We start from the raw sequence: 22,217 nt of genomic DNA on the forward strand, positions 1-22,217 counted from the left end.
CTCATGCTGGCGGGAAGAAGAACAAACTTGACAAAAATCTCACATTTCTGCTCTGACTTGCTCGCTCGTACATTTCATTTCTAAAGTGTGTCATGTAACAAATATGATTTTTTTGAGCTGCTGAAACCCAGCAAACCACAAGTGTTTTCACTTCTAAATAAATCAGTGCCAATCTTCAAACGTTACTCAGCGATTGCCAAATAGAAACAAGATTACCAGCCTTCGTATTCAGGCTGCAAGATAGTGGAAAGCCTCCTCAAATTATAGTCAAAAGTAGAACCCAAAACACGCACCTGCCTGCTGCTCGCTAACAATGACAACATTTGGTGTATCAGCTGTGATGAAACATGTCACATTTAACAGCTGGAGCATGGAAGGAACAAACTGGGAATGTCTCATTTCCAAATAATGTTTCATTCATTATTTTCCATCACATCCACAAACATACATAGCCAAGTATAAACAATGTAATTGTAAAGTAATTAAGTGACAAATCAATAGTTAAACAACGTGGCAGAGCTTAAATGACAACTTCCTGTAAGCAATTCTGTCGAGTACACAGCATCTAGATTAAGAGTAGGGTCTTGCTCAGCTGTTAAGTGTTGTTGTCTGAACCCATTCATCAACAGCCTTTGGCAGATGCTACAAATACGCAGGATCTCCTAAAATGAAAAGCCCTGAGCTGAATGAAAACAGAGCCAATAACTTTTACAACTTGTTTTAAAAGACCAAACTAGACATATTCCAGTGTACTGACAATCAACCCGGGAGTGTTTCTTCTGACAGATGATGAAGGTTTTCAAAACACAACTTCAACATTTCTTCAACTTCAACAACTACTTTAATGCTTTATTAATGTACAGTAGCCCAGAACAGAAAAACTAAACATGTTTTTGTGTTTTTCTTTTTTATTAATAAAAGACTAAAACAAAAATGTTTCATATTACTACATTCTTGAAAACTGCAAGTCAAACCTGAATGTTCCTTTTTGATATAAAATGTAACAGTTAAGGGGGAAAAAATGTATAGCATATATTGTATATGTTATATGTTTATACATGTGTTTAGTACTTAACCTGCTTCTATGGTGGCTTCATTTTACATATACAACTGGATTTTTGATTATTTCACTGATAAACCTTTAAATATTTTAATTAATTATGAGAAGAGAGTATTAGTTTAGTATAATATTAAAATATGTGACATAAGTTATATATGCATGAATGTATCCTAAAGTCAAGAGTTGTGGTGTGTTTCTGTTTTCTGTGTGTTTCTATCGGCAATTATCTTCACACTTTCTTACTGGACAGCCTCATTAAATTTCACTAATGGCGACGAGAGGGTAGAACTCAAAGTCCCAGAAGGCCCTGCGCCGCTCCTCGGCGTGTGTGCTCTGCATGCAGTGGAGAGAAATGTAGAGTGTTTGGAGGCGGAGAGAGTCAGTCGGCTCACTGTGTGGAGCTGTGTCGGGCAGCAGGAGGAGCCGACACCGACACCGACAGAAAAAGAGACCGATTCAAAGAAAAGATAGGAGCGTTGTTCAAATGCACGGATTCGGGCTTTGAATTGCGGGCGGAGGAGGAAACGGTCTTATGGTTTAAAGTGGAGGTTTTTAACGCGGACTGAAAGGGGGGTGTTGACTCTACGGACACAGCAGCAACCCCCATCCTAAAAAAAAAAAAAAAAAAAAAAACACTAAGAGGAATCGGCAAGAGGTGAGGAGATGAGGGGGGAGAGCGTTTGGGAGATGTGAGGCGTTTGAAACTGTAGCGAAAATAGTGAAAGCCTGTGCTAAAGGCTAAATATAAGTTTTAGGAACAGTTTTTGGTACAGTGCGATAACACGACAGGTTTCTCCTAATGTCTGTTTAAATTGTTTTATTTTGGAGGGGGCAAAGCATGCAACTGTTAGCTAGTCTGAACGGCTTTTCTTTTTTTTTTTTTTACAGTCCCCCCTCCTCTCTCTCTTCATAGGTGTAAATTGTATCCCATCTGAAATGGGTGAGGTTTGTCTGCTCATACAAAAGACTTGTGCTGCCCTTTTTTTTTCAGTCACTGGAGTGAATAAGCGTCGTTTGCTCTGAATATTTTTGTCGCTTTCCGCCTCCAAAACACACCAGACCCTTTTTTTGGATAATATTTCACGTGAATTTGTTCAGGCTTTGTCCTAGAGGCGCCTCAGGGAAACAGAAAGGTGGAAATGTATCACAACCCGGGTAAAAGCTTGTTATCTGGCAGGGTTACAAAGTAACCACCAAGACTGTGTTTGACTGTGTGTGTGTGTGTGTGTGTGTGTGTGTTTTCATGGGTGTAGAGGCTGGGTAATATTTGCATTTGCTCCAGTATAGTAGGCATTGATGAAAGGCTCAATAAAAACGAGAGAGAAGCTGACATTAGATGCTGTTTTTAAACCTCCACCATCATCATCATCACCATCATCATCATGGGCACTTTCCTAATCAGACACTCTGGATTAAACTCTTTATGAAAAAGCTGCTAATCCCTTAAAGGTGAGGTTACCTTGCATATTCACCTCTGCAAGTGCAGGAAAAAGGGGGGGTCCTTACATTTGGACCTACCCCACCCCTCCACAGTTGAGTACGGATGTGGACTGTTTGCGATTTAAAGCCACATAGGAAGGAAGGAGGGGAGAGGGGGGGGGGATCAGGGACTAGAAGAGAAACTGGACGAACCCCTGCCAAGAATTTAGTTGCAGGGCAGGCAGGCAGTGATGTGGGTTGTGCAGGATAAAAGCACCTAAAAAGCCACCCTTTGTAGCTGCGGGAATAGAGTTAAACCTTCGGTGTAGGCTGGAGCATATGTAACAGTAATGTGCATCATGAGTAGATCCGGTAGTTGGCCCACTTCTCTCTCTCTTAGACAAACATCTCCGTGTGCAGCATGGTTAACTGTGCATAAGCATGAAGTTGTATTTTAAAGTGTCCTAATTTAGCCTTTTATTTCTGTGTCTGTTTTCCAGAGAAAGAGCCAGGCTTAGTATGTTATTGGAGAAACTGACTCGGCACTGGCAGCCTCCATCGTGTTAATGTAATGGAAACACGCCTTGGTCACCCCCGGTAGCATCTGAAATGCATCAGCGGAAATATATCTGCAACTCCCATGGCTAATTGTATGAAGCGGTGGTGGTGGCTCGAGTTTGCCAGTGGATGCACTCAAGAGCCGGGTGCCCTGTCATGCCCAGCGCCATGCTAAAGCAACACACTCATAATAACAAGGAGCACTCAGTTCAACCAGTGGGAAAGCTGTGGAAAAAGTTGGTGGAAAATCTATGGTTTGAGCCTCAAATTTGATTTCCTTTTTTTTTTTTTTTTTTTTTTTTTTTTTTTTTGACCTAGTTATTCTGTAACGCACCACAGCTCTGCTGCTTTTTCCTGCAGCTCTGCTTTTTTTTCTCTACTTTCACTCAACTTGCATTCACTCTGGCTTCTTCATAACATCAACACCAAGGACGGGGGCAAGACTGCAAACTGCTTTCTGAGAGGCACGTTTTCAGCCGACGGAATGGATGTTCGAATTTACTGCCGGCCTTTGTTGGAGTTGAAAATGTGAGGGTCAGAATGAAGAGACTCCTATGAAGAGGAGGAATAGGTGGAACAGCAGCACTATATCAAAATGGCCCAAACCAGTTTGCTGCAGGGGAAGCGCTTTTATTGCCGGGAGTGGGTCTTTCATAAGATCCAGCATTGCCTCCAGGAGAAAACCAACAACCTCAGTGGAGTGACCAGCACTCCCAGTAAACAGCCCCCGTTGGCGCCCAGCGGAGTTGCGTCCAACCCTGGCACCCTGACATCAGGATCCGGAAAGTCGGGTAGCTCCTGGGGGGTTTTGCTGGTGGGCGGACCAGGAAGCGGGAAAACTGCAGTGTGCACGGAGCTGTTATGGCCCACATCTGCCCAGGGAACGCACCGGGGTCTGCACCAGCAGAGCCTGGCTTTCCACTTCTGCCGGGCGGACGACTCAGACACGCTGTGCGTCGGTGGCTTCATCCGAAGTCTGGTGGCTCAGATCTGCCGTAGCGGGCTGGTGCCAGGATACGAGGAGAAGGTGCGCGACCCAGCTGTGCAGAGCACTTTGCAGCCTGGAGAGTGTGAGAGGAACCCCACCGAGGCTTTCAAGAGGTAAGGATGAACACACACAAAAACATGCTCCCTCCCTCCTCCTTTTTTTTTTTTTCTTTCTTGCTCTTACTGTCAGTGTAGATTATTTCACCGATTATCACACCTTCAGACAGAAGAGGAACTAATGCAAGTTAGTGCTGACTGTGTCACAAGTAATTAATAACTATTCTGGCAATCCATTGTTTAAGTCTAATGAAGCATAATTGCCAAAATTGTTTCCCAAATATGATTTGCTGTAGTTTTATATCACAATTAACTGAATATATTTGAGTTTTAGTCACTTGGTTGGACAAAACAAGCTTTTTGCAGACACTATCTGATATTTCACTGATGATTAATTCCAAAAATAATGAGTGGGCTCATTTCTAATAAAGACAACAAAATATTGCAGCCCTGCATGAAACCACCTGCACTCCAGCGACTCTTGTCTCGTGATTCCAGATCGTGTTTGAAATCTAGGAATTTGCTTTGCCTAGAAATGTAAAATGCAAAGCCAAACCCTTCCCCCGCCCTTCCCTCTCCACCTCCTGACCCCGATGCACCCCTCCCCCCTCCTTTTTTTTTTTTTTTTTTTTTTTTTTTTTGACTGCTCACACTCATCGCATAGCTCCGCCTCAGCAGCCCCTCTACTTATTTGATGTCATGGTTTTGTTGGTTTTCCCCCCTGGTGTGGCATGTTGGGTGGGACTGTCCCTGCTTGGCTTCTGATTCAAGAAGAGGTCAGATATTTTTAAGTCTGCTGTCGAGCTCAGGTGGCCAGAAGACTGTTGAGAGAGAAGCTTTGAACTGTGACTGACTCACTGACTGACTGACTGACCTGAGTGACTGCGCTGCAGAAAGATGAAGTGCACATGTGAAACAGAAGTACAGTAAGCTTGTGGACTTCCGGCGCCCTGCCCGGGCATGTAACACGATCAAGATGGACTGTTATTGTAGACAGAGGCTTTAAAAGGAGCTGCACGTGAGCGTGTGTGTATGTCGGTTACTTGCGCGACTTGTCTACACAGTATAGGTCAGGCACACTAAGCAACACAGGCTGGAATGCAGCACTGAACACACACACTCACGTTTCTTGTCTGGCCATCTGGTGATGCTTATTGCACCATCTCAACATCACACACACATGGGGGGGAAAAGTAGGTCAAACGTTCAGCAAGGTAAATCATTTTTAAAACGCTCACCAGAGTCAACATTTCCACCCACACTCTTTTTTTTTTTTTTTTTTTAAACATTCCCAAGGAAGTGAACGCTCCTCTTGTCATCTGCTCGTAATCATGCGGCCTCTACCGATGACTCTGACTTCAGTTTGACCCTCTCAGATTAAAGGCAGGTTATCGTGGGGACATAAACAGAGACCGTACCCAGCAGGGACGGACTTCTCACTTCAGCTCTGCTCTGTGTCATGCTGGGATGCCTTTTTTTTATTTTTTAAACAAGACACTCACATTCGCTCAGCTTTCGTCTCTTGAAGCAAATATCGTGTAGCACTTTAAACCTCAGGCCTTTAAATTTGTGGAAAACAAAGGCACAAAGGCTTATCACCAGCTCCCTGTTTTGTTTGTGAGCCAAATAAGCACTTCGGTGACTGCCTTATCGCCATCTCAGGTGTAAAAGCGTTCCAGGCACCGTTGTACACAAATAATGTGAGCGGCTCCCCTGGTGTTCTAGATCCTATCTGGTTTCAGGAAGCCAAGATTGTCGGCTGTGTTTGGCAGTGACATAAAGCGAGAAATGGAAGGGTGTAAAACTTTATTATTAGCCCAACATTATGACCACTAATTCACATCAGGGATAAAAATTCACAGAGGGGTGCGTGCCTGGTTTTAAATGATTCGAGCCACTGCCACCAACCCCCCCGCCCAGCTGTGATTTTAAATGTTAGCCAGCCGGTGAATGCAAGAGGCCCTGTCAAATTCTTTAGGCCGGTCAAAGACAAACAAACCTGTTTGTTGATAGTAATCACCAGCCTCGTGTTAATACATTGAAACTGGTTCAGACACAGGTTTTACGTCCACTCTGCGCAACCTGATCATTGCTCGTCCCATCTGTGCATCCGCAACCACAGACAAGCATGAGAAAGTTTTCACAACACTTTTTCCAACTTAGTTACTATTTTTGTTAGTTACTAGAAAAATATGAGATTCTTATGCTTACCTGATACAATACTGGTCTGATTCAAGTGCTTATTACACATATGAGCAGTTAGTAACAGGGTTGGCGAGCGGATGAATGCCCTTTTTTGTGTGATTTTTAAACACACCTGTATGATATTATATAGAATATATTGGCAATTGGCAGTTGTTGTCAGTGGCCAGTGGGAAAATTTCAACATATTACCTCAAACCTAGTATGAAACACAATTTTATAGACATACTAGTGAGACATACTTCAATTAATATGTGACCATAACGTTACATGTTACGTTTCCTGCTTGCAGCAAATAAGGATATTTCTTTTTGTGGTCGTCTATGATAGTATTGTGAATTTATATTAGTCTGGAATTGTATATTGATTTCAGTATTATTACAGAGCCTCACTAGAATGCATTTTTATGTAGTGCTTTACTAGAAGTAATGCGATGCAGCAGGGCAGATGCCTGCAAGCAAAGGTCATGAGCTGCAGTCCTCCAAACAAAAGGCAGTTTCACCTTTCAGTTTGGCTTTCTTCTCCTTCAGGTCTCCCAGTACAAGCCGATGACTTGTTCAGACAATAAACTTGATACTTGTGGCACATCGACTGCCTGTGTGGGTCAAATTCATTCCCATTAGTACTATCTAAAGGGTTTGACACTTGGGTTGTAGTGTGTCATCAAGGGTTTTATTTGTAGACGGAGCCAAAGCACATTCCTCTGTCTAATCAGTCTTTGTCTTTGCTTTATCAAAGGCCACTGCCATGTTTTGACTGGAGTCCTCCAGTTTGAATGAATCTGAATCAGCCTCCTGCCATCCAACATGCCTCACTTTCTCCCTTCTGGACAAAAGAGCTGGCTTCAAATAGGTGGAGTTAACCCAGTCATGTGGGTCAAACTAAAGGCAGCAGGGTTTTTTGTGCTGATGGGACAAAGCTGCCTTTTAGTTTAGGTGTGACCTTATGTGGAACTGTTGTCGGGCTGTTCTCCACCAAACATGAGTTTGACTTGAATTGTAGCTGGACAAGTTTCTATTTCTTTGTAAAGGGCACACACTTCAGAAATGATGAATGACCATGACTTCAATTTGTGAACAAGAAGTTTCTTGGCAGTGTTTTATTCCCTCAGCGTGTCCACAGAAGAAATTGATGCTGCAGTTCAGATATTTTCTACAAGACATTTAGAAATTTTGATTTCCTGGCAGCTACTTGAAACATTTTCTTTGTAAAACACCGCATGTTGCTTTGTTCCAAATAACTGTTCAGATAAGTGGCGACAATCAGAACAGAAGCATGATTAGATCTCGTCTGGTGGCCTCCAGTGAACATGAATATTGTTTGGAGCTTTTTTAAGTTGTCATTTTACAAGACAGCATGGTATTACCGGCTCACAGCAAACTCTTTTTTTGGTACATTGTGACAAGTGAATTCCAGTTATTGGCTCTTGGAAATGTAGAAAATTAAAAGGGTGCAAAGCCAGAGATATAAATAAATGGGTAGAGATGTTTGTCTTGTCTTGTCATCTAACTGTTACGTAAATGACCCTCAAATGTGTCTGTAGCGTCTCTTTGGCTGATTTTGAACATAGTTCAACTTGTGGCACATTTCAGTTTCAAGCTAAACCGACCAAGACATTTTTTTTATGAAGTCAGTGAGGGAGCTTTTGTGGTTTTTCTTCTTCTTTTGTGTTGACTTTTTGACTGTTGCACATTGGGCGGCCCTGCTTATTAGGGTTAAGGGACGCTAAATGAAAACGGCCCCGTGGCTTTCATGTGGTGCATGGCTGTGGAAAACTCTCTGCAGATTAGGGCCACGTTTTAGAACCACCCCCCCCCCCCCCCCCTCAAAAAAAAAAGGCTCCCAGTGTGACGCATCAACTCCAGTTGAGCAGATGAGGAGAAACAGCAGCACTGGTGCGGCTGCAATGATGACTCAGCAATCTGAGGCCAGCCTCTGTCTCCACACCACCGGCGGATGGTGTGTGTTTATGTGTGGGTTTTATTTGTGTGTGTGTGTGTGTGTGTGTGTGTGTGCCTACGTGCTTGTGTGGGCATACATAACTCATTCAGATTATTGTCATCCCACTCAATAAATAAAGCTCATATACTGTGGTGCTCAAGCTTGTATAATAGCTCATAGAGAAAGAGTTGAAGCAAGTTAAGACTCATTCATGAGGCCAAAAGAGGGCTGTAACCTTAGTCTGTAACTAAGTGTAACAATAGTTTAGTCTATAAGATATGAGGAAGGAAAGAACACCCATCATATGTTCCTAGGAGCCAAGGTTAAGTCTTTTAAATTGCTTGTCTGGTCTGACCAATAGTCAGTAAATTAGAAAGGATTCAGTCGTATGATGAAAGTCTTGAAAGGTGAGGTTGGGAATATGTTTTAATCAATATAATTCAGATATACTCCTTGAAAAATTCTAGATTTTCAGAGCTTTTATTTTCACATAATCATTCACAATAAACTGTTTTAATTTTTGAAATGAATCCGGCCGTCGTATTTGTTTGTCGTCTCCTGGTGCGTTCACTCGTCGTTCAAAGCTGGATAACTCCTCCGTTGATCGCTTAGTCTGGAAATTAGTGAGCATTAATCATGATCAAAACATGCCGGTAAAATAAACAAAGTCACAGTATACGTTGATGCTGTGTGTACAAAGGAATGACATTTATAGTAACAGTGTAGACGTGATGCTAAAAGCTTCAATAGTCTGGAAATGTTTGGTTTTCTGTTACGTTAAATGTTCACTAAATAACAGTTAGAGCTTAAAAAACCTCCTCAGGTGTTATTTGTTCAGAGTTTAATATCTTTTTAAAATCCAGCTAATCTGCTTCACCAAGACCGCGTAGGTGTGGTCTGATCTCATTAGATTGACAAGTGGTTTGGCAGCGTGAGCAAGCAGTGGCACAGCTGTCGTCACATCACTCTGATCGGTGGGCGTAAATGTGTGATAGAGGGGGGAAAGCAGAAATTCAGAAATTCCTGCGACGCATCCAGACTGTTGTAACTTTGGCAGAATTGTTTGTGTATGTTGGATCCCTCAAAGCTCATAGTAAGAAGCTGATTGAGAAAAGATGTTTTCCAGGCTTTCAGTCAAATATCAAAGATTGTTTTCCGAGTTTTGAGTCGTTTCAGTGTGTTCATCTCCGTCCATGCCAGACAGCTCGCTCTGCTGCCCTGTGTTACCACACAGCTGTGGAGTTGAGGTAAAGCTGTGTTACCTGTCTTGGTTGGCACTGGACGGCGTATAGGTTTACATGTCCTTTTGAAATCCAGGTGAACTGTGTGTATTCATGATCAGACAGTTGTGTTTCCATGTGTGAGGAGAGCAGAGAGTGTTTTGGAGGCAAACCGTGGCAGGAGTGTTGGCGGGGGGAAGAAGGGAGGGGGTTGAAAAGGATGAAATTTCAGATTCCTTTGACAGTATTGGATAGCTGGCCAGGAATGCACACCTCGTCTGGGTTGGGAAGAGCTCGGGGATTTGAAATAGTTATCTGAGGTATGTGTGCTGGCCAGAAAAAAAAAAAACGTGTGCAGCCTGTTTACTTTTGCAAATCATTAATAGGCTGTGCTATAGGGGTTAAAGGAGTTTGACTAATGATTGAAGAGGCTGAATTGAAATGTTTTTAATTACAAAAAAAAATTCTGCAGTCTTTTTTTTTGTGTGTTTTGATTATTCCCAAAACATCCCGGGGTGACGTAGTTAAAGGGTGGGGAATGAGTTAGATTTCACTCCCAGATGCAGTCCACGCCATCACAAAACCAATGTGATCACTGTGTGTGACCAGTCCCATGACAATGTGTTTGGAATCAAAAACATCATAAGATCTTTGTCTCAAAGATCACCAGATATCAGCTTAAGTCATTTGAAAGACCATAGTAAGGGTTGATTATGGGGAAACAATTTTGGGCTCATTTTTTAAAAGAATCAGTTGTTTCTGCATGTGTAAGTTTGGCTCTCGTGGTCCTCATTTCACCCCCGACTGAACAGTCTCCAGGACATTGTTTCTCAGGCAGCTGGAGGCATTTGTCTGCTCGGAATCCAGCACAGAATTGATTGTGTGAATGCATTAAACCGAGATCAAATTCACACATTGTCCAGCATGTCTAAAGAACAGCAGATACAAGCAGTTTTTAAATACTTACAGAAGCATTTATTGTATGAGGTCATCTGCTGACAGTTTATGGAAACACCTGCTTTGACATCACTGAGTGTTTCAGCTTTCAGGGTGGTGCTGGATATATTTTTCCTTTATGATATTCAAGTTTTTCTTGGAAATTGCATTCTTTCTTATTCAACACAATAAGACTTATTAAGTGCATCAGTTTTTATGTTTTCCTCATACACGCAGCAGTACAAGAATAAATAAATATCTATAATTATCTGAAATTGGCAAAGTCAGGAAATCTGTTTTCAGAGAATAAAGAAACAAGACTGATCAAGATCTGACAATGCCAAGCTTTGGTATGTGATCTGGCACTTTGGTACTTGTCTTTGTTGGGTGGTACTCAAAAAGTATTTAAGTATATAAGTTGGTGTTGGAAAACATCGTATTAAATTTGAATCCTTATTAAGTTTGTTGGCTATCCGTTAGCTTCATTGCAATCCATTCAGTAGTTGTTGAGATATTTAACTATATCAAATATTTAACCCAGAGATATGAAATGTGGGTAGAGTAGCTTCGTGTTAGGGGAGATGTTGTGCACTTTATTTGTCCTGATAGGATACAGGCGTTTGAGCTTAATAAGAAGGTCGTACAATTCTTCACTCAGCAGTTTTGAACAAATATTATAATGGCCATTTCTGTATTTTTGAAAAATAACTAATTTACTGCCCCAAGGTCTACATCCTCAGTCTAATATCAGTCTAATAAAAGGCTCGCAGCACATAATAATGTAAATCTGCAGCTCTGCTTCAGTCTGTATCAAACCCCTGATTTGTTAAAAGCTTAAAAAAAAACAAGCTCTTCAGTGCATATATAAAAGAAGTGTAATGAAGCCTTACATTTGGAATTTATATCCAATCAGATTAAACTGGAGTGAGATGATAACAGATGGAGGAGGAAACAAGGGCATATGGCCTACGTAACGGGAAGAATCCAGCTGAAGTGTCTGAGCCTGGCTGTTGAGAACATTTGCTCTCACTGCCAGTCACTCTTATTGTTCTCATCAGTGTGATTACTTTGAACACGATGATTGCAGTAACGTTATGCATAATGTAAGAATCGCATAAGAAAGCACGAGGGAAGAATCTGCAAGATGGTTGTCTCTTTTACTTTGCATGAGCCGGTGCATGAGTCAGCTGTTGTTGTTAGGCTCGGTGGCACTATGCTCTCCTGACTTTGCAAAGATGCTGAGCAGGCTTCCTCCAAATTGACTCGATAGTAAATGAAGAGACGGGGGGGATCTTCCAATGAAAAGGCAACTCTGGTTTTCTACTGATCACGGTGGAAAGCATTGTCAGTATCTCTCTGCGTGGCGATCTGTCTGAAGCTGAGAGCTCCACTCACCAGTTGTCCTTTCATCCATTAATAGAACAGTGTCAAGGCTGGACATGGACGGTATATATTACCCAGTGTTTTCTTGAGCATTTGCTCAGTCCTGGTCAGTGTTTATGTGTGTGAGTGTGTGGGTGTTTGGATATGTGGCATGGATTTCAGGCTCTGCGCCTGCCCTATAAAATGAGCTGTGTAAATTTGTAAGGCGTTGGCTCGGTGCCCGGTGCTGCCTCGGTCGGCCCAGACATCTTCACTAAACATCACACTGAAAGCTTCACTTTACACATTGTGGTGGGAGCGACGGTCGCTGGAGTCGCGAACACAAGGCAACAGATGGTGAGTGCATTAGATGCATTTTACATCCCTACTTTCCCCCCCTTTTTTTTGTAGTCTTAAATAGCAATTGGCATCAACCTGGACATATGTTGAGGACTTGAGCGAGAACCAAAATAGTTGGTACAAATGTCCAAGACCATGGTGTGTGGGCTGAATTACTTTGAAATTTCTTGGCTCAGGTATGCTGCAGGTTTGTCTGGCAAACTAAATGAGATTTTCCTGAGCTTATTTTCTCTCTATCCCCAGTGTCCTGTGGAGTTTTCTTTGTCTGCAGCCTCCGTCTTTTGACTCTTTGACAGGTCAAAAGTAGCTGAATTGTGAGAGAATGACTCTTTGTTTTGCCCACTTGCTGTCACTGTGGATTTGATTGTCTCAGTAGGCAACATGGCCTCACACACAACCATTCACTCACAGTCACCCCTGTGGATGGACATTCCTTTTGGCAAGGCTCCCAGATGGCACTGCAGGTTCTCTGTGGGCTGCAGCCATCAGAAGGAGTGATTGACTGTGTTTCTGAAAGGCTGAGCAGCATGACGACAAAGAGCAAAAGTTGTAGGCCATTTGCACATTTTCTTTCCTGTTGAGAGTTCAAACTGTTGGGAAAAATGTTTTAAATACAAGCTAAAGTTTGTAAGAGCTTTGCAAAAACAGTTTTAACTGTCCAGTGTCCACCATGTTTAAGGACATCAATCAGCAACTTTAACTTCAGTGATGTTTGCTACAACTGAGAACAAAAGGATTTCTGATTTGAAATGGGACAACGTAATTATTATTTTTTTTAACTCATATGAAATGTATAATTAAAAGCGTCTAGAATTTGTTGCTTTTCTCAATTTAAAGTGAATATTCTTGGGTTTTTCATTGTACATTACTTTGGGCTATTGGTATATTTACCGTTTTATTTCAAATGTGTTTTAATTTAGGTCATTTCCAGTGTTGCATGTTTGTATGATGTGGAAGGCACTGGTCATAGTAAAGTGTTATTTCAGTAAACCTAAAAGTGAGCTGTACTCCTGCAATATGCATGTAAAGAAGCAGTATAAAGTACAAACTGTCAGCACCAACCTTTTCCAATTCACTCGGACATATTTTACATTGTTGCAATGAGGTGCTTTCACTTTTCTGTAGGGAAGTATCCTGAGGTTATTGTAAAAATGGCATCTTCTGGACTTCCCAGTTCTTTGGAATGAAAACACACAGACCTTCACCCCAGTCATCTCTGCTCCCATGTGTTTAAGGATAATGAACTTGGGCTAAAATGGTAGATGCTTAAAAGGAAATGACTTCGGAGCCACAGGCTTAGTGACAGGCTGTCGAGCATTCAGAGGAAGTCTCATTAAAACAGTATTTTAACGTTTTATGACGAAGCTTACAACCGATGTCAGTTCCATTAAAGAGGAGTGGCACTTGAAGAGTCCCATCATGTGCAAGGTGACCGATTTTTATCTGCGAGACAGCTACCCATGAAAAAGCCTCAGAAGCCCTGAAGCCATCTCTGCTCTGGAATCAAGCTTTCACATTGATTAATTGATTTGTCCAACCCTCTTTTTAAATGTTTAATTAGACTCCGATTAAAATGTCACTAATATGAAATCCTCGCATTGTTTATCACAGCCAGTCGAGCTGGAAGTCATTTTATGAGTTTTAGGGAATGACATTTTCCCAAACGAACGTCTTATTGCCGACATTGAACTGTTGGTAGCGGTCGCAGTGGAACAAAGGTGTTGCCAACACAAATATAACACGGAACAAAAAAATGCATTTGTTTGGTCATCTCGCTCCAGTGTGTGAAATTACACAATAGCGCTGGAGCAAGTGCATTCAATGTCTGGTGTTCAGTTAAACAAAAGGTTAATGTAGCATTCGGCATGTGCGTTGATCTGATTCTAGCTTCCAGAATGTTACACATCACGTTTGTTTTATCGCTGGATGCCACAGGGCTTATTTAATGGGTGTTCTTATCGAAACATCAATATTTAAGTTGCAGGGAGATTTGTTGAAGTTTGCCTTGTGAAAAATCCTGCACATTTAGAGTTGTCATGATAGTTGCCGAACACTTTTCTCTCCTCGTCTTTGATATAATCTCAAGGCTGAACATGTAGCTCTTGGGCAAAGTTTTTTTTTTTTTTGGACAAACAAAAAGCCTCACTGAATTATAAATGACTGCTCTGGATGTTTCTGTGAGCTCAAATCATCCGCAGTGGGCCTGTTAATGGATGCAATTTGGTTTGGATGGAGACATATTTAAACGCCTACACTCTCAACCAATTGAGACTGATGAACTGAGAATTATGATGATCAAGAAAATCACTCTCTCGTTTGCCATGACTGTGCATGTTGTGTTGCGTCATGGATAGAACAAATGTGATTGAATCAACAGTGAAATGTTCTCAGGCATAAGTGTTGAATCTATAAAGATGCCTCAATCATGACTGACACAGAAACAGCACTAATTCACCCATATTTAAGTTGAGTTTGCTATATTGAACGCTCATGAAAATGTTTGCTTTCATTAGGAAATAAAAAAGAGTTTAACACATAGAAATGATATTGCACTACTGAAGTAAACCCAACAAACTCAAAGGCAGAATATAACATTGATGGATTGTTTCATCCTCTAATTATATATGAACTAAGATGATCTGTTATACGTCATCATCCGCCTGTTTCCATTTTCAAGGTTTTGTTTGGAGTGACTAAGGGAGTGGACAGAAAGTAACATCTGCTCAATATGTAATGCATTTAGGTTGCATTTATTGTAATGCACACTATGTTTATGGATAAAAAACACTGTAACTCAGGCAGACTAGTGCTTTCCCAGAAGTACACTTCATATAAAGAAGAACTGATTATTTATATTTTATTTTAACTGCAGTTTACTGCTCGCTAGTTAAGTAATAAGTTTTTCTGAAATATTTTTTTTTTACCATCAATATGGAATTTATCTCAGCCAGTGCAATTATGTTCTGCCTCTCAGAAATGTTTGTACAACAAAAACTGAAATCTCATTTCTTGTTTTATGAGTCAAACTCAATCAAACAGATGAAAGCCTAACAGTTCTCTCTCTCCTCCTTCTGTCCTCAGATGTGTCCTCCTGCCTCTCCTCAGTGTTAAGCCTCCTCAGCAGTCTCTCTTCCTGCTGGTGGACTCCATCGACGAAGGCTGTCAGCTGGGCGAAGGGGAGCAGAGGTCCTCCCCCGGGTCCCCCAGGACCATCGCAGAGCTCCTGGCCAGTCACCACGAGTTCCTGCCTCCCTGGCTGCTTCTCATCTGCTCGGCGCGGCGACAGAACAAGGCCATCACTAAACTGTTCACAGGTATGCATGATTGAATTACACGGTGTGAAGGTTATATCCAAAATGATTTAAGGTTTCATATGTGGCATGATTATCATAACGGTGATACCTCAATCACAGCTGAACTGAGCTGATGTGAAAACAGAGTTTGATAGATGAGACAATATTTGCGCCTGTCAGTACTGCTCCCCGCTTATTTCCTTTCAATGGCAGCTATTTTTGTGATACATTTCACCTGATAATGCGATTTACAAACAAAGCCTACAGCGTGTCCCCTTTTCTGTTCAACTAGCACAGATGCAAAAGGCTTTCTAACATCACGACATGCCCAAAGTGATTAGGGTCAGCGTTGCAGACCTCTGTAAGAGTTGCAGCACTTCCTTGATGTCCTGTGACACTGTACAATACCAGCTGCTATTATCGCCCTGTCAGTCCATCAGCCTACTCTGTGGTGATGAGCTGGCATAACATTAATCAAGAGCTTGACTGTGTGGGAGGAAGTCTCCTCCGCAGACTCGCACTGCTGTGTGTACTCTCTCTACCTTTCCAAAACCACTGAATGTGGGAGCTTCTCAAGCCCTCGGCTCACCTCTTTAAACCATTATGTAATATCCCAGAAGTCTAGGCAATCGTTGCAGAGCTACTCCCCACTCAGGAGATGCATGAAGTCAGGGTCAAGGCCAAATGAGCTACATGATGTTGTTTTTTTTCCACTTCTTTCACTGGATAAAATAACAGCACGCAGTGTCTATTGGTCTATAATTGGACTATAATTCGGCACTGAGCATATTTCCAGTGTTATGTCAGAATGTGACATACAGACAGGAGTCGTGTCTTTGTTTCTGTGTTGTTGTCTTGGTGCAGTTGCTCGTGTGTGTCATCATGTAGGAATGATGCAAAGTTTCTAGAAAGTTGGAAGCTGCTGTGCTGAATGCAGCAGCACAACAGGCAGCCAATCAGGCACCTGTGTGATACAGGTATGACTAGAGTTGCACGATACCCACGTTACCCACACTTCATGGCGGTGGCAGATCGTAACGGTTCGTACTATACTAGAAATTCTACACGGTGGTACTACCGTGGATTACTATACCACTGGTGTAGTACCAGTTTCCGCTACATAGTGGCCGCCTCTGCGCTGCACCCGGCTTCTCACTGCATGCTACTCCCTTGTAAACAAACCAACATGGCGACTACTGCAACCGAACTACACAGCTGCTGAATTATTGGCTGTTTGCCTGTTACTGGTGACGTCCGGGGATATGATAGGCTGGTTCCACATGCTGGGTCCTCCCGTCTGTTAGCTGATTGGCTGTTCGTGTGTTTCTGCCGGCAAGAACGAACTCCATGAAGACAGCTCTGCTTCGATAGAAATTCACTTCAAAACAAACAACAAGCTAAAGTCATGTTATGATGATTTCCTTTATATCATCTTAAAATGGTTTGACAAATATCTATCTTTCAGTGGGTAATGAATTCAGTCTCAGCTGTATAATCAGAAGAATGCCATGACTGCTACGCTAAATGAGTGAAGGTGTGTGGGTGTATTTTAAACCAGCTGGCTTTCAACAAGTGCTACAACAAAGTATACTCCGTATATAATACACATATAATCAGCAACTATTTTGATAAGATAAGATTTAAAACATGTTCAACACTCAGCTCCTCTCAATGACTGCTGTTTTTCTCTGTGAGTATCTTTTTCATCTGTCCTTAAAGAATTTGAAGGCACCATCTTGGATCTTTCAAATTATTTAGTGCATTTTAACTATTTTACCTAAAAAACGATTAAACAAGATGATTATAGTCGTCAAATGTAACTGCAGACCTGTTTGACATTGAGATTATTCCAAAAGATGGTTTGAGTTTAATTACATTTTGTATTTTTATACTGTTTCTTATATCTGAGCTCTGTGTCATGTATACAGCGGTAAGGAAGGCAGCGTCGATCAGTCCAGAGCAGAAGAGCCACGTGGATCTTGGAGGTCACTTGCAGGGCTTTTCAGACTCAAGCTTTCTGTCATTTGTGTATTGATTGGGTATAATTTCATGATGCAGTTCAGTGTCACCATTATCAGAGCACCCATCTCTCATTAGAATGGTTGTCATGTGTTGTTTACACCTTAACTCAACATTGTAGTTTTGAAAGTAGGTTGTAAATGATTGGGTGTAGTGTTGGGGATTAAGTGAAATCTTAAGTGTAGACGTCAGACGGGCGTAAGTGTAGTTTAGACGAGTGTACATCTGATCGGTGTTGACAATGGCAGCGAGAGGTTTGGTGTGTGCGAAGTTGCGTTTTAGGACACCAGAACTTGCTTTGAGCCTTTTGTGGGTGCTGTGCATCCAATTCAACAAACCAACTGTGATGCAAGCTGCCCACTTCGTAATTTCAAAGACATGCCCACCCACGCTTTCCTTCAACATCAAAGCCTTTACGTAGGTGCCCGTGTTAGATTAGATTCTGGATTGGTATCACTGTGTAGTATAAAGCTTCCTCACAGCATTTTCCTAAACTTTGAGCCCACAGACAACGGAGAGGGAGAATAAGTTTTTTATATTTGATTTCCTTTCAGCAGCAATTTGCATTAAATCGTATTTTCTGGTTTATCCTGTGTGCACACGCATGCTGTGTCTGTGCCGAACCATCGATTTTAAATCGTCTGGGTTTATTTGCAGCTGCACATAAAGTTGACAGTGGAATATATATATATCCGTATAAACCACAGATGTAAATGCTAATGAGAAATTTTTATCTGTAACTTTCTTCAGAGTATCTCAGGGAGTTCTGTGATTGCCTGTTTGCTCCTGCTGTTATGTTGCTGTAGCTGATGAACTGTCTGTTCTTTTTGTTTTTGATATGGTTTAAAGAGAATTTCATCTTGGAACAATCTGATAAACAGCAGTTATCTTCTCCTCTTTCTTTCCTTTCCTTTCCTTTTTTTTCATCTCTTTTCCTTTTGACTGCCTCTTTGATGATGGCCAAGCTTTTATAAAGCTTTTATTCCAATTGCCCAGCAATCAATTTAAAAAAAAGAAAGAAAGAAAAAACAAGACCTCTTTTTGAACTGAGCTAAACTCACACATCACATTTCATGCACCCATCTGAGAGACATTTTTACTGTCACTGTGTTTATGTGAACGTGCTGTACTAGATTTAATACTTTCATTATCTCAGCATTTCATTGCATCCTATTGAGTTTGTGCATTGAGATGCTCCCGCAGGCCGACAATGAGCCTTGGCCTCTCTCCTTTGCTTTTAGCAGCGTCTTTGTTTTGTCTAGATTCAGTCTTCCGCTTTTAGTTCAACACTGGAAATTCTTCTGCTAGACTGACTCTTTTTTCTGTTATATACACAGATGTAGACACAAACAACCACTCACCTCGTCCTCCATTAGCGTGCGCGCCTTAATATGAAAACAGCAGCGTGAATACTTCTTATTCATGCAGCACCGGACTAAAATAGACCAAAGGCCTTGAGAGTATCAAATTGAGGCCAAGTGTCCCCTAAAAATATCCTCTATATTGTTTACAAGTCAGAGATGGCAGTGACCTGCCAAAAGACTCCACTTTCATGCTCTGTGCAAAGCCAACTCCTTTTTTTATACGAGCGGCCCATTTCGTCTGGGGTGGAGGTTGTGTGGGTTTCCCAGTATACTCTGTTCTGCGGTGATGGGAACTTTGTGGTTGTGTGAATATAGTGTGGATAAAGTTTGAGGAATGACCTTTAACCAGAAGGTCATTTTACAGAAAGGTTGCCGGACTTGGAAGTCTTCGCCGATGCTTTCAACATTTCTAAAAGAATTTATGATCCTCTTGTTAAAGACCAGACAGAGTTTCAGTTGTCTTTGATTTGTTTAATTCACCTGATTCTGACACATACTATCTGCATCAGCTGAAGTGTTTATTACTAAAAGAGAAGACTTTTTTTTCCCCCCAGGAGCAAAACTTTTGAATTCCCCTTGCCGTGCTCAACTGTTATTCCTTGGGTCTGTCTCAGAGAGGAATGTGCTTTGGGAAGTTTTCAACACCTCTGAGACCGAGCAGGAAGAAGGAGGCATTCTGACTTCTGCAGCAGAATGCCTCACTCGCATCCGCTCTGCTAAAGCCCTGCAAACAAAGACTGTTCTGTTTGCGTGAGGAGGAGTACAAGAATTTTGCAGAGTGTCCCTCTGGCTGACTCACATATGATCACTCAGTTTTGGTTAAGCCGTAGTCTTCATGTGTTCTTGAGATGTAAAAACAATGTAAAAACTGGAGTCAGTGCTGCTTCTTTATGTCCAAAGTGACAGCAGACCTATGGAGAAAAGCTTCTGCTGTGTATACCCCCTCTGTGTGCTGTGCTACCGTAAGGCCATGATAGGGGTAGCGGAGTGGAAACACTTAGGCAGCGATTTTGGTTGGGAGTCGGGTAGAATCTGTGCCAATTTAACAAGGCCTCCGGCAGAAGGGAGAGAGCAAGGGAAAGGGGAAAGAGAGGGCGGGGTGGAGGTGGCAGACAGGGGGTTGGGCTTTTAAATAGAAACAGCCTCTCAGACATGTATTTTTTTTTTCTCTCATCATTTTCTTACTCCTACGTGACTGATCACGCAGTGATGATGTTTCAAAAATTGCACACAACTTTTTGTGCTGACTCAGAAATGCCTCATAACTTTTCAAATGCCAAATGAGCCATATTCAATATATCCTGAAGCAGAAATGTAATTTATTTGCAGTTTCTGCTTTTGTTTAAAAAAACTAAACAAAAAAATGTCTTTGCTTATGGCCTCTTTAAAAAAATTACAGACTAATTTTAATCCTGATCCCCTCATAGTGTTTGATCCAGCCTAGTGTGTGATCTTTTTATCGTGTGGAGGCATCACTGAACTGTAATGGCTACCATCTGCCCAATATTGTTTATGGTGCATGCTTGTCAAAGTCACTGTTTCTCAAGTAGTAAGTATGTGAAGGCACTCTCCTAGGGGAAACGCGGCGTACTGCACACAGCACAGAAGGGTACATCCCAAAAGTGCTGCGAGTTTCAGCAGACATTCATGAATAATTCTTTGATAAGATGGATAAGATAGGTGTGGATGCTTGTTGAAGCACAGAAAATAGACTTGCTGGCTGGTGCACAGATTGTAGCACATGACTGATCTCACACTGACAAACCTCAACTCTCATATTAATATGATATTGATACGGGCAAACATATACCTGTGGATTTCTTGTGCTATCTTTTATGTGATGCTTGTAACAACTTAAGATGAGCACAGAGGTAGAAACAACCTGCTGTCCAACATTGTAACATCCAGCTAAGATGTCATGTAAGGTCACTGCCCCAGACTACATCACTGTGGCAGAAGTACTAGAAATATATAAAAATATGTTAAATAGTGATGTAGAGTATGAATCAGCGACCTTTAAATATATTAATTAATTTAGCTTTTAAAATAATTAATAAAAGATCCAAGTAACTTTATGTTTAAGAACTAAACCAAACCTCAAGGACTGCCATAAAAAAAACACAAAATGTCCCTCCACAGTATCAAATAAAGACATTAAATGCCTCTTAAATATTTACATATATATATTTTTTTAAAGATCACATGTAGTAGCTAAATATCTACCTAAAAACAGGAGATTTTCAGAATGCAGCCATATAGAGGTAAAGATTATGTGTAATAACCTTGGATATATAACACTCAAAGTACTGGAAGCATGTCGTGGCTAATCTGTGAATACAGGAGGAGGTAGATGACAATCATACAGAGCAGTTCAGAGGAAACGCGTAACAAAACCTGCAAACGGTATTTTTGAGATTTTGAGAGAAAAGCCGACATGAGCGAGGAATGAGGAAAGATGGAGAATGCATGGATTTGTCAACTGCAGTGCCAGTGGTTATAATAATATAGTATCGCCGTGCTGTTGGAGCCGTGAAAGATAATAGCTCCCCTTAAACAACCACATTCCTGCTCTGCAGTGTTACAGCAACTTCAATTAGATTGATTTCCACTATTATAAAATACAATATTATTTTCATCCTTTACTAATTTTGCTCTTAGTCCTTCCAGTTGGTCTCAGAGGGCACTTGGCAGGCGTTGTGCCGGCAAGAAAATTGGAAAAAAGCCACACAAAACCGCACATAAAAGCCCCTCTTAGTTATGAATCACAGCTGTAATTAAGACGGTTATATTCCTGGCTCAGTCTGAGGAATGTTACAGGAGCATGTGGCCACTTTCTGAAGACACTCATCCTGTGAGGTATCCTGATGGAAGGTTTACTCATTTCCTTCCTTAAATGACACATTTGCTCATGCTCTGAGGTTATTTTTTTTGTCTTACCCCAAAATAATCAGCAGGTCTTCTTCTATATGGTGCAGTGTATATATATTAGTCATTACAATTCCACAGCTACTTTCATGAAATTCAGGACTCTGGAGTGTTTTTATTTCCTGTATTTGCCTCTCTTTGGAGAGAGGGTAGCCCACCCTGGCAAGTACTTGAACCACATCTTCCACCTCAACTCTGCCCCGCTGTGAATGGAGCTTTCTTTACCCACCAAGAGACAGAACTGATTTACCACCAGTGATCACAAATGAAAAGAGCAGCCCTGTTTAAAGTATGCACCCTCGTCCACCTCTCTGAGCAGCCCTTTGTCCGGAGGCTCGTGGGTGAATCTGACACAGGGCACGGCTGTTCCTCTACAAAAAAAAAAGGTCAACAAAACTTAACATCTCCCTGGATGTGCGTGCGTGTGTTTCTTCTGCGTGTATAGTTTCTATTTGGTCAAATGTGAGATCTCACTGGAGGGACCACGAGATCTTCTGGCCGGCTGACAACACAA

The 22,217-nt window shown here is 41.6% G+C and overlaps 1 protein-coding gene across 1 annotated transcript in view; it reads left to right on the top strand.

Annotated features, from left to right (window-relative positions):
• The first annotated feature begins 1,349 nt into the window (after positions 1-1,349).
• The window catches only part of ankrd50 (ankyrin repeat domain 50), a 32,671-nt gene continuing 11,803 nt past the window's right edge, over positions 1,350-22,217 (top strand). Inside the window, exons 1-3 of the mRNA XM_010747322.3 lie at positions 1,350-1,715; positions 2,980-4,138; positions 15,184-15,416. Coding sequence (XP_010745624.2) covers positions 3,633-4,138; positions 15,184-15,416 — 739 coding nt within the window. The 5' untranslated portion in view covers positions 1,350-1,715; positions 2,980-3,632. The remainder of the gene's footprint in view (positions 1,716-2,979; positions 4,139-15,183; positions 15,417-22,217) is intronic.

Source organism: Larimichthys crocea, chromosome I, assembly GCF_000972845.2.
Source record: "Larimichthys crocea isolate SSNF chromosome I, L_crocea_2.0, whole genome shotgun sequence".
NCBI lineage: Eukaryota > Metazoa > Chordata > Actinopteri > Sciaenidae > Larimichthys > Larimichthys crocea.